Source organism: Gavialis gangeticus, unplaced genomic scaffold (genome assembly GCF_001723915.1).
Source record: "Gavialis gangeticus isolate Ggan-Ray unplaced genomic scaffold, GavGan_comp1, whole genome shotgun sequence".
NCBI classification, from domain to species: domain Eukaryota; kingdom Metazoa; phylum Chordata; order Crocodylia; family Gavialidae; genus Gavialis; species Gavialis gangeticus.
The window spans coordinates 28,675,107-28,688,559 of record NW_017729026.1 but is presented as its reverse complement, the minus strand read 5'-3'; the positions used below and the strand labels follow the sequence as shown (position 1 = coordinate 28,688,559).

Here is a 13,453-nt window from a genome sequence, read left to right as displayed (position 1 = left end):
ATAAGCAATGGTTGCGTTAACCTCTGCAACTGCCCTTGCAGGAGGGTGGGAGCGGGGAAGGGGGGAGAGGGAGTGAGCGATCTGGATACATTTGGTCTAACCGATTTATTACTATAGCTATTCCTAGCTAGGCTTCTCTGAATCTATCTCAATTCAGACTGACAGTTAATTCCTGTCTGCCACTGGCTACTTTCAGAATTTCTATGATTCAAACAAACATTCAGCAACTGAGGGGTTAACACATCTGCTGTTATAAGTGGTGTATCAGTGACAGAAGCAGAGAACTATAAAGTCTTGAAAGTTCCCAGCCACTCAACTTATCACCTTAGACAAACACTTAAGAATACATGAATGTCCTACAGTGTGACATATGGTCAACTTGGGTTCAATGTGATCAATATGGAAGAAGATGCTAGGGTCAAGTCACTGCAAGTAAGTTAGTGCCAGCATCTTCCAATTTAAATTTATTGCAGGGTATAATCTAGGCTAAGATGTGCTTGTTGCTAAAATAATACTTCTCTTTCTCTTGCTCCCTAGCTATATAAACTCTAAGGCTGGATCCAGATATACATATACGTGTGGTTTCTGGCACCACAGACTTCTTTCTGGTGCCACGAACTGCATGCCCAGTATGTTAAAAATTTGCCCTGCACTACAAATTTGCAGTATGGGGGAAAAATTTCCTACCAGGAAACCCCAGTAGCAAAAAAATAACATTGCAAAAAAAAAAGAAAAGAAAAGAAAAGAAAAGAGCAGTGTGGAGCACACCACAGAAGCATGCATGAGCAGATATGGAGGCCTGGTTTTTCTGGGAGGTGCTGTGGCTGCTGGTCAGAGCATCTCCCCTCCTCTAGTTTTGCCTCTGCTCCTCCAGCACACCAGGAGCCAGGAGGAGTGGGGAAATGGCAATTTCCCCAAAGCAGGGCATGTTGCCTTGTACCAAAGCACATGTGCAGGGGCGTGTGCAGTGGCAAAAAAGTAGTGGCACAAATTTGTGCCACTACTTTTTTTGCTGCTGGAAGCACGTGCCCCTGTTGCATGTGGGGATGTGCCCTAAGTGTCTTTGGCACCTCTCACAATTTGCTCTTATTTCTGTCTGCCAAGGATGTAGAGCCATTAAGTATTGATTAGTATAATAGCTCTCCATTTTCTCTGGGGTCAGATAGGAGGCATAACATCATAGGAATGACCTACACATCTGTTGTTCTAAACATATCACTGAAGTCACTGAAATTGTTCTGTTTATTATATTCCTGAATTCACTTCATATAGCTTCTTCTACTTACAGTCTCCTTTATTAACTTCAAAATTTATCTCAATATTTTATTTTTTATGGTATTTAGTTGACTTACATTCTTCTTAGTAAATGTCCAGGTCTTATACCCATATAAAATAAAAGGCTTTATAGTGGTCAGAAATTCAGTTTTTCCCAGTAGTTGTTCAGAGTTAAAAATTCTTGCAAAGAGAATGAATGGGCATTCCTAATCTCTACCTGTGCCTTAATTTCATCCCTCACCAAAATGGTATTAGTAATTATTGCGCTTAGGTATTTAAACTGCCTAGCTCCTGGATATCTTGGGTTACTGACTGCTAAATAAACTTGTCAAAGATCTCTTATTCAGCTTGCAGTCAAGTTTTGGTTTTAACTACAATTATTTTAAATCCCTTTTTCTTGCCACTTTATTCAAGTCTCCAGTCATCCTTTGTAAATCACCAGCATATCCAAAAAGTTCTTGGAGGCTATTTAAATTCACTCCAGCCCGAGAATTTTGCTACTTTTTCTATAGCATAGATTCATAGATTCCAGGGTCGGGAGGGACCTCAGTGGGCCATCTAGTCCGACCCCCTGTTGCTGGCAGGCAAGAAAAGGGTCACCAAACCTGGGATCATGTGATCCCAGCCAGGTGCCTGTCTAGTCTCCTCTTGAAGACCCCCAAGAATGGGGTGAGCACCACCTCCCTTAGAAGCCTGTTCCAGATCCTGGCAACCCTAACTGTGAAGCAATATTAAAGAGAACCAGCCATAGTGCATTTCCTTGCCTTCATCCCACATTGATGTCAAATGGTGCAGTGATTTCACTCCCTGTTTATATTCATCTTCCTGAACTGCAAACACATAGTTATCCAAATAATTTTATTGAGCTTTACAAATTTTTTCATTAAGGTTTAAAAGCCATGTTGTGATGGGGCCCAATGTTTTTTGGCAGGCATACTACTGCTTTGCTTTCTACTTCCTGTCCTGAGTTCACTGCCCAATCTGCTGCTCTGTATTCTGCTCTCTGCCCTTCCTGCTATTGTGCTGTCTCCTCCCAAGTCTGCCATGTGTCACACACAGGCTGCCCAAGCCAAATGTGGCATAAATGCCACAGCTGGCCACATTACTATTATTACATGCTTTTTTAAAAATATAAAAAACTTCAGATCATATTCTCATCTTTTCTTGAACAGTTGATTCATTTAAAAGTTTGATTCAAAATAGACTTGTTTTTTTATGGAACTTAAACTGATACTTTCCTACTGTCTATATAAACATTTCCTAGAAAAGGATTTAAAACCTACCCTTATTGTTGACTTCCGTTCTTTGGTTTTCTTCTTAAACTCCATTTTTTTATTTTGCTTATCTTTCCAGTTTGTCAAACGGGGAGGAAGAAGACGATCAATAATATCACTTTCTTCCACTTGTATAATAGCTGCAACATCAGGACAAAGTCCTCGATCTGATAAAAACTGGGCTTCATCTACTGTACGAGGGAAACCATCCAGTATAAATCCTGTGGATCTAATTTGAAATAAAGAAAATGTTTTTTTAAAAAGAAAAATTACTACAAAGGGTATTCAGTGAGCAAATTATAACAAATACTACTACTCTACCATTTATCAAAATGTGTTTTAATACTACTTATTAACAAAATATTATTTTACTCTTAATTTCTTGTAATTCCAACTTAAAAATTTACAATTTTTTTTGACTTTTCATTTTGTTTTATTCTGTTTTTTTTGAATGGGACAAAATGTTTTGGCCATTTTATATTCAAACATTTTCAACTAGTTTAGTGCCGTAACCCATAATAACTTTGCTTGTATCTTCAATGCTGCTCATGTATCTTCAAAAATAGCATTTATTAGCCACTGCTTTAAAATTACGAGTGGCTATTATGAGTGGCTATCATTTTATTCTGGTAAAGTCTGTCATGTGAAGTTTGTTACCTGATAATTTCCTGATCTGGGAGAGTGGGAAGGACCTCTCTCTCAGATCATGGCATAGAGCACACCACTCTGCAAAAGGTGCTATCCTTTCCTACTAATAGTGGAGGCAGTTTTCATTTGCTCACAGGGCTTCAGTGCTCGGTCATACCCCTTCTATCCTCCTGCCGGATAAGTACATCCCAAGCTGGGTTTAATGTTTCTATATTTCTTTTTAATAGATTGGGGTGTGGTGGCAAACTAATTGAGATGTAGATCTAGAGGCATGACTTTGTGTCTTACTCCAGACCTGCGCTAAAGATCACTCCTAGTCAACTCAGGTGTAAAACAGGCTTCCGGTCATTTGGCCTGGGGAGTCAAAAGCAGTTGGATATGATGCTAGCCACATCACTCCCTTGTGTGTGGCTGTCTCCAGAAGCTAGCATGCCTTAACCATACTAATCTGATGGGCTGTTTAAGCTTGGACAAACCCTTGACCTTTACTGGTAGATTAAATATAACTGCAATCTCTCACACTCATGAGCCTTAACAGCAAGACCCAGACCACTTTACTGAGCTGAGGCAGAATGGGTAGAAGTTTCATGGCATAAAGAAATCAGATTGCAATTTTTTTCCATCCTCTCCTCCAGTGAGAGTCAGGATCTTTTACATTTGCAGAAGGGTGAGGAAATGGTAAGAGTCTGAACCAATGATTTCTTTAATCCATTCTCCTACAGAACATTTCAATGGAGCTTCTGACAGCTAGCAGGTATCATGCTTCATTTTTTTTTGTTAAATGCAAAATTAAAAGGATGATTTCTTCCCCAGAGGTGTACAACACCTGCCACAACAGTTGGGGGAGGAGGACAAATATATGAAAATCCCCACAATGTCTAGAATCTAATTATTGGGAGGTAGTCTTAAATTTGAAGACATCTTGGTTTTGTGCAACTACAGTCATTCAGCCTTTTGCCTGCCAGATTATATTAATAGAGAAAGTAGTTGACAGGAGTTAGTGGGTGACTAAGAAACTGGATTATGTCTGTTTTATTGGAGGGCATTTTTTTTCTTACTGAAGTTATTTTTATTCAGTGTTTTGTGAAATCTAAGAATGTTCTCTATCTCTATACTGTCTTCATACACTAAGAAAACTCTGTTTTTATTTGTAAATCATAAGTTACAAATTTGATTTTACTGTTCAGGACCCAGTTGTGCAACTTCTTGCATGGCTGTCTACTAAGATGCAACAGTCTATCTATAAATGGTTGTATTCTGAAAACTCACTATGACATGAATCTTTCCTTCTCAAGTTCAGAAGGAAGTCATCTAGTCATGTTTCTTCTTAACATGAATAATTATAAAGGTTATAACCAGAATATTGACAGCTCTGAACTTTTCCCCTGTCCTCCTTAGCCTTCCAAACAAATGGACTGGTATTCAGAATTGGTACTTATATTTTCTTATTGAATCCTACCCTTTGGGTTTTCCTCTGGAATATGGAGTTATTTTTAGATGGTTTGATAGTTTTTGCAATTATTAAAGTGAATGTATTGTATTCTTAAATGTATTGGCTTATATTGATATTGCAACGTACTAAAAATTCAAGAGACTCTATATTGCCATGTTATTCATTATGTAATGCTAATCTGTAGACCTATGGTTGAAAAATGGAACATATTAAAAGATTAAAGTTAAAGATTAAAATTAAAATGAAACTAAAAGATAAATAATATGATTAAATTACAGTTACCGGAATGGCTCCTTTGTCCACCAGTCAGAAACAATATTATCAAGTACTTCTAGTGGCAATGCTTCATTATCTACTAGGTTTGCTTTGATTGCTTCTTCTTCATCAGATAATTCCACTTCATAAATCTAAAGACAAAAGATCATGAAAAAATTAATATCTATGTTGCTTGACCATTACACTGCTGTTTAACTGACTGAGGGAATGTATACAACTTGCTGTGTCAGGTGGTTGTGCCTTCACATGCTCTGTGCTGTTCCATACAGAGTGCTTCACAAACCAGAAGCATGGTAAGTGTGTCACATGCACAGGGTGGTGTGTTGAGGAGGCTAATTAACACTGTTGAAGGACACTGCTAAAAAGCCTGCATAGATGTTAATTAGTCAACCCACTGTGCCACACTGTTTTTGGTTTAAAGTCAGTTTGCATGGAATAATGTGGCATTTTTGCAGGTTTCAATGATAGGCATGGTAAGATTACCACAAATACATGGCTTAAGAAGGTTAAATAAAACATTTTGGGTATAGCTGGTTTTCTTTGATCTAGTTTAGCAGCAGCAAAGTAATTTGGTGTAGTAAAATGTAATAAACTCATTCACACAAAATTATTAAACAGAGCAGGTCAAAAGTTTCCAAAATTTAGTTTATCAGCTAACAGGAATGAATTTAAAACACAGGGATCCTATGGACAACAGCATTTTAATGTTGCTATAATTAAGTTACCTTCTGAGCAGAGGATAATTGTATAAAGGATTGAAACGAGGATCCTGTTACCATAACACACATATATGCAAGAAGGACCCATTAAGTTATACAAGCAACTTTAATTCTATCATTTTCTAATTTTTGTGTGCTTTATTTTGTAACCTTAATGTTCTTATAACATAGCTCTATTTAAAAGTGGTTGATTTGTTTACAGTTACTAGGATTCTTTGAGATGTTCTGAACATATGGATTCCACCCAGCTGCTCACATACACTGTATGTCAAAGTTTGTCATTTACACAAACAATCCCCATTAGGTGCCACAAATGAGTGTTGCATGCTCTCATGTTTCCCCCTTACAAGAACATAAAAGGGGAAACCTTGTCCTCAATTCCTTTGCTGCCCAAATTCAAGATGATAATACTCCCAGTTGTGTAATATGGGACCCAGGGCCAGACACAGGCATGGGCTAACCAGGCAGCTGCCTGGGGCCTGGACAGAAAGGGTGCCTGGAAATGGTAATTTTTTGTCTGTTGTCTGATTATTATTATCATTATCTCTGGCTAAGGGGGGCCGATACTAAACATTTGCCTAGAAGAAAGCAATCCTAAATTGATCTCATGTCCTGTGTTAATTGTAAATATACCCAATATTTATTACGCTAAATCAGTCTACATGACTGCATCTGACCTTCCTACCTCACACCCATTGTCCCCAGTGGTCGTTATTCCTCACTGCCTCACATTTGCATTAATTAATTAAGGCATACATCTCAAAATAGTCAGTCAGTCTCTGAATGTTTATTATGCTAAACCAATGTATTCTCCTGAAACTGACATCTATTGTATCCAATAGCCTTTGATCTTTATTACCTCTATTTACATTTTGACAGACCTGCTTTGGTTTAATAAAAGGTATCCCATGTGTCCCAAAAAACCTTATAAAATATTCTTTTAATCAAGGCATACCTCTCAAAACAGGCATTTAATGTCTGTCAAATATCTTCATAAGCCATTTGATGCAGCTATTTAGGCTCCATTGTTAAAATAGCTACCAAAATATAGTATTCTGCCTATAAGTACCTCAGGCAGACAAGGTTCTTTGGGTGAATCTGCTAGCTTTTATTAGACCAACTCAAATAGCTGGAAAAAAATTTAGCAAGCTTAAAAACCCTTCATCAGGCTGAGGAAGACTCTGCAGTGGGGGTGTGCTCTTCTTGGATGGAATGAAAGTAAGGAAGCCAGAGGCTGGGCTGGTATGCATGCAAGACAGGCAGTCAGTAAAGGTGTAAATTGAGGAGTCAGTGGTGAGAGACAGGCTGGGTGCGGGGGAGAGAAAAGGGGAATGAATGTAGCACTTAAATAGTGGAGAGGTACCTCTCTAAAGGTACCTCATTCAATCAATACCCATTCTATGTAATTCCAAACTAATCAAAAGCTTGCAGAAGCAAAACAAACACACAAACAGGATACAATTGTAACATGTTAATTCCATTCTTGCCTACTTTGTTCAGACTTTGATTACCAACTATCAAGAAAGAATGCTTTGAAGCTATACAATTGAACAAGTATAAAGAAAGAGTTGCCAGCAAAAAGGGGGGATCTTCTTTAGAGGAAAAAGGGATGCTGAAACCTACCCTCAGATGGACTAAAGTGACAGATCCACGCTTTGACAAAGCTGAAACTGAACTGGCTTCTGGCCTGAATGGGTAAAGAATCTCCTGCAGTGAATATGAGGCCTGTGTGGTAATATAACTCATTTATTGAATATTGGGACATAGTCTTTTTCTGTCATTTAGTTTTATAGCTTGTTGGTAGTTATTAAAGCAAGCCATTCTGCTATTAATCAACTGAGTGTTGCATCAATTCTTAAAGCACTAGGTTTAAAAATCTGGTTTCTAAGTACAACAGTGGACATCTGAATCTCTCATGGCGTTTAGCTGTCTGATCATCTAGACAAAATGAGAGAGACCTAGGATATTATCTAGGTATTTGCTCTTGAAGTTGTGACCAAAGAATAAAGTTTAATTGAATGAACAGAGCTACATGTGGATGCCCTACATATTTCAAGTTTCTTGCCTAAACAGTTTGCTGAGTTAATCTGCTCTGGTCAACTAGGACCTAATATATACATTAGAGGACTGTTCTGAAAGTCTTTGAGATGGAACTGTTTTCCTCTTATCTAGTACCAAAAGAGGCAAATGATTTAGTGGACATCTGAATATATTTTGTTCTGTTCAGGTAATGTAGGAATGCCCTTTTAATATCCAAGGTGTTTAATTTTATTTCTTCCACAGATGATGAGACTCCAAAAACCCCCCCACAGATCAATAGATATATTAATCGACATGAAGGTATGATCTCACCATTGGGATGAACTTAGGACAACCCTCACTGTCACTTCCTCCACATGAAATACAAGATACAGAGGTTTTGACAGGATGAATTAATGACCACTACAATGTTATTTATATTGAGAGTGGTGAAATGAGCCAGATGGCAAGGATTCAAGTTTTTGCTCCATTACATAAGGAAGTACTAGATTTAAGGCCCAGGATGAAATTGTCTGCCTTCTGGATGAGGAGGAAGAAAAAAATCCTTAGACAAGTCTTTCAGAAATCTATTGATTTGATTTCTATCAAATGATGAGAAAACTGGAAGTATTCAGGACTGGTTGATGACATACTGAAATTACTGCTTAATGAACCTTAATGGAATTTAAATACAAGCCAAATCATTTTAAAAATAAGTACTTTAGGATCCAAGAAATAAAAGAGTAAACTGATCTACCTTTCACAGTAAGAAGTCTTTAATTTTGCTATATATGCTCATTTTGGCTAGGTACAGGCATTCGAAAAGCCCGAGGCAGAATCAATTTAAGTTATGCAGTTTTCTGTAAGTGGCATAGTCTAGATCAGTAGCAAACAGAACATGCATTCATCCTTGGGAGGGGAGGGGGAGGCAGCAAATCTTAGACTGGGCTCTGCCATTTTTAAAGCAGTCTGTGTGTGCTGAACTTTTGTTCTGTTACAGGTATAGATTGGTTTTGCATGCCAAACTTGTGTTCTATTATGGGTATAAACCAATTTCCAATCACTTATACTTGTAAAAGTATAACGTCTGTATTTTGCCATAGTGGAGAATATTCCCTACCTCCAAATTACCTGACTGCTAAAAGGCAATTTTTGTCCACATATCGTCATGTAAGTGCTAGCAACTCTCTCTGAAGTGAAAGTTGTGGAGCAACAGGCACCTACATTTCAGCTGCCATTCTTTAAATTGTGGCGAGTGAGTCATAAACTGAGCAGGAGGCAAAGGAGCCTTCTGTGTCAATGACAGAGATTTAGTAGATGAAATCCTGATGCTTTGTACAGAGGTCTGTGACTTTAATCAGTGTTGCATCAGCACTGAAGAAGTTACCACCTCTGGTATCATCTTTACCAGTGCTACTTTAGTAAAAATTCTAATGTGACTTTCAGTCTCTCTCTTCCTCAGTACTGACTCAGTAGTAGACTTAAGTGTATTCCATTTACATGCTATGTATTAGTTTAAGTAATTTTAAAGAATATAGCTTTTGCTATAAAGCAAGTAGTGAACCAGCAGACCTAGGGACTTGTATTGAAAGTAGTCTTATGATAAGTGGGTCAAAGTCCTAAGCATAGCTTGCTATAAGTATAGAACAGGCAAGTGACATTAAGTAACACACATTAGATATATGTGGTAACCAAGTAAAATAAAAACTGAGTAATATGAAGTAATACCTGCTAAACATAAGTTATAGGTAATTTAGAGCAATGGAGGCCAACCTTTTGGGCAGCTGTGCCACAAATTAGCCTCATACCCTCCCCCCAGTCCCACTCCAATCCCCTTCCCTTGCCTGATCTGTTGATCTACTTTCTGCATCCCGTCCTGCACTCCCTATACAATCTGCTGCTGTTTTCCGAATCCTGTCCCCTCTCTGATCTGCCATATGCTACGCACACAAGATGCCCATGCCACTTGGAGCACAGGCGCTGCAGGTTGGCCACTCTGATTTAGGACATTTTAAGTACAGTAGTATTTAAGTACAGCATGAGCATTAACCACAGTACAGTAAAAGCCATGTTATCTGGCACCTTACAAGGGACATGCCCCCCTCCCTGTCCCCCAGCACACTGATGCAGCGGGAGGGGCGGCAGTACTCTGGACATGGTGGGAGGGGTGGTGGCCTGAACAGGCAAAGATGCCTGTTCGGGCCTCTCAGGTAACTGGCATATTTGGTTATCCGGCACCCCCCACTCCTCATGGGTGCCGGATAACAAAGCTTTTGCTGTAATTCTATAGCAGCTTCATGATAACTGAGTCACATAAATTAGTGACTGCTAAGACAACTAAAAGAAATGACAATAAGGAAACTAGGGAAATAGAGATAAGGAATATAAGGTTAGTTAAGGAAATATAGATAAGTGTAATGGCAGGAAGGATGTATACATTAGGGTTACTATATTTCCAGTTTCAAAAAAGAGGACACCTGTTGGGAGGGAGCGGGTAATAGGATTGTGGGTGGCAGGCAGTGATATGTCCGTGCCCTGCCTCTGCCCTCACACCCAAGCCACAGTCCCCTGCCCTGCTGCTGCCCCTCACTTCCAAACCATAGTATTGCACCCTCCAGATCATGCTGGTGTCTCTCACTCCCAACCTGTAGCCCTCTGTCACTGCCTATGCCCCATGCTCCCAACCCAGTCACTGCTCCCCCCTCACAGTGCCCCTTACTCCTGACCCACAGCCCCTACCCTGCCCAGCCCTGCTGGTGCCCCTCACTCTCAAGCCACAGCCCCCTACTCCCTCCACCCCTGCAGTGTCTTCCAGCTGCCCTGCCCCTGTGAGCACATGCACCAACCCTGGTGTCACCAGCCTGGTCACACAGCTCCCTGCTGCCCCCAAAGAGCCCCCCTACCCCCTTCCCCTGTTAAAGTGGCAGGTGCCTCTGCCACCTCCCCTGCCCTGCTGCAGCCCCAGCACCCAAAGAGCTTCTCCCAGTGCTGGCTGGCATCAAGCCCCCCTCACACACTTATGCCATCCACACACTCCTGCCATGCGCACACACACACACACACACACACACACACACACACACATATGCACAGTCCTCAGGCCTTGGCCCTCCAACCCCCACCCCGATAGACTTACCTGCATGCAGCTGCTGGGGCTGGTCCTACCACCCTGCCTGACTGCATGCTAGCCAGATGCACATGATGCCCCTGCCTCCAATCGCCCTCCCCCTGCTCCCACCAGCCCCAAGCAGCTCCTTGCTGGGGCAAGCTGGGTATTGTTGGGAAAAACGTCAATGCGGAGCAGAGCAGGATCCTGGACATCTGTTGATATTTGAAAAAAAATGCCTGGACAGAGATGAGGGGACCCAAAAACAGGATATGTCCAGGAAAACCCAGACGTATGGTAGCCCTACATACTTGATCCCCAATAGAGACTACTGGTGAAAACTGCTGAACTCCTTGGCAGCTGGTACATGAGCACTGAGTGGGATCCACATATACAGTTACTTGTACAGATATATCTTATATTGGCATTGTTATTACTTTTGAACTTTATTTCTACCTCCTCCTTTTTAAAATTTTGCTCTTTTCTACAATGTCATATATATGTGACCTTCAGCATAGCCATACATAATTCTAGGAAGCATGAACATTATAAACAAATAAATTATAATTTTATTGGAAAGAATTGCTATTACTTATTTTATTATGCTGACTTAGATAATATCACGGAAAATAATAAGTCTGTGAACCATGGTTTTATAAAAGAAAATATGATTTTGCTAAAAGAAGACACACATTTTCTTTTATGTTTTATTTTTATTTATTATGTATTTTATGTATTGTATTGTTTTATTTTATTTTATGTGTTTTATGTATTTATATGTTTTATTATTACCTCTTTGCTTTTGCCATGCTTTTTGTTTTCAGGTGCATTTTCAGTTTCAACAGTGGTCTGAGAGGAATCTGTCAATTCCTGAGAAAAAGCTGCTATTTTCTCTTCCTCAGGCTCTTCATTAAATTCTGGTCCAACTCTCTTTTCTGTTTTTTGCATAATAATTTCCTGTAGATATTCTTCAAACTGAATATGGAAAATACCTAATTTATCTGCTAGCCATCGGCCACAAATAGTTTTACCTGCTCCATGTGCACCCAGAATGCACAGTCTTATGGGAGGAGCCTGTCAGAAAAAATAATGAAATTGTTTTATTACGGTTTGGATGCTAACTTGCACTTACACTATCATAATACAAGCCTTATTGCGTGAATGCTAAATTCCAAAAACACAAACATAAAAATGCTCTCAAAAGCAGCATCAGCCCACATATAATTTAATGTTATAAAGCTATAATGTAGTAGATTCACTTTTTTCTCTTCTGCTCAATTTCACTTTATTTTCTTTTTCTAGTTCCCACCATATCTTCCTCTTTCCCCGTTTCATTTATGAGAAATCTGTTCAAAATAATTTAACAAAACCATTATATTAACTGAGTGATCAAAATGTCTACATGCCTTATTAACTATGCAGTCTTACTATCACAAACACTTTTCCTGTCCCTCCCCTTCTGCTTTGTTCATAGTCTTTACTTATTTGTTACACCTACATTTTCAATAAAACTCATTAGGTATGTCTTACTTGGTTTTGTGATGTGCCTACTATGCTTATGGCAATGTACAGCATCACTGTCTATTGTAATCAAAGATTAAAAAGTAATATGTAATATCAATCTCCTATCAGCAAGCTGTTTTGAACAATTTTTAAATATCCTTACTTGTAGTGGTTTATTTCGAGCCACATACTCCTCAGGGTTCTCCAAAAATTTTTCTTTGCACTCAGAACTTGCAAAATAATAAGTCTTCTCTCGATATTTAGCTGCATGTTCAGAGAGCCCTGGGTAAAGGACAAAGTTGTCTTTCAGGGTCACTGGACAAAAATGTTTAGTGTCTCCCATGTGCCTTTTCTTTTCTTTCACTTTTTCTTCATCCTGAGAATATACAAAATTTTAGTGAAAAAAATTTAGAAGCCTTTTTCTAGTCTTTTTTAAAAAATGACTTTGGATAAAATAGAAAATAGTATTTAAAATTAGACTGGCAAAAGGCAAAGTAGAGTTATAGACTAGCTTATAGACTAGCTCAGGGATGTCCAGCTTCAGAGCAGCTGGGGCCACATGCTGCACCAGTTATGGACCCTGGGCTGCAGGTCACAAGAGCTTCATGGACTCCCTGAGACCATGCCAGATGGAGTCCTCCTGCTGAACAGGCAGCATGAATCTCCCCACTGCTGCATGGGCCCCTTGCTGCCCCATGAACAACACAAGTCCAGCCTGCCAAGCCCCTCCCCCCACACTGTCCCCACTGCATGGACAAGTCTCTTCTCTGCTGCATGAGTCTCGTTTCCTCCCCCCGCTGCTGTGTGAGCAGTGCAAGCCACCTCCTGCTCCAAGGGTCCCCTCTGCTTTCACTATGTGGGCAAGACCCCCCTCCCGACTCCCATGCTGTAGTGTACCTTGCAGTATATTGTTACTAGAAATAGCGATGAACCAAAGTTCCATACTGAAACACTTCCTAAAATCCAATCCAAACTTTATATCTTCCACTTAATTACAATGTGCCCATGTGCAATGTGTACAGTGTGGGATTATACCCATATACTATAGACCACAAGACAGACTATAATCTGTACTATCACATTTTGGAGTTTACCTTCATGGTCCCTGAAGATACATCTGCTGAACCTGTTGACTAGTGTATCTTTCTACACCTGGCAAGTTATCTGCTGATACAATGAT

The 13,453-nt window shown here is 39.7% G+C and overlaps 1 protein-coding gene across 1 annotated transcript in view; it reads right to left on the bottom strand.

The window, feature by feature from the left end:
• Positions 1-13,453, bottom strand: part of AK9 (adenylate kinase 9) — a 237,105-nt gene that overhangs the window by 47,322 nt on the left and 176,330 nt on the right. The window contains exons 23-26 of the mRNA XM_019520106.1: positions 12,437-12,649; positions 11,563-11,844; positions 4,933-5,057; positions 2,559-2,778 (exon numbers count right to left, since the gene is read on the bottom strand). Coding sequence (XP_019375651.1) covers positions 2,559-2,778; positions 4,933-5,057; positions 11,563-11,844; positions 12,437-12,649 — 840 coding nt within the window. The remainder of the gene's footprint in view (positions 1-2,558; positions 2,779-4,932; positions 5,058-11,562; positions 11,845-12,436; positions 12,650-13,453) is intronic.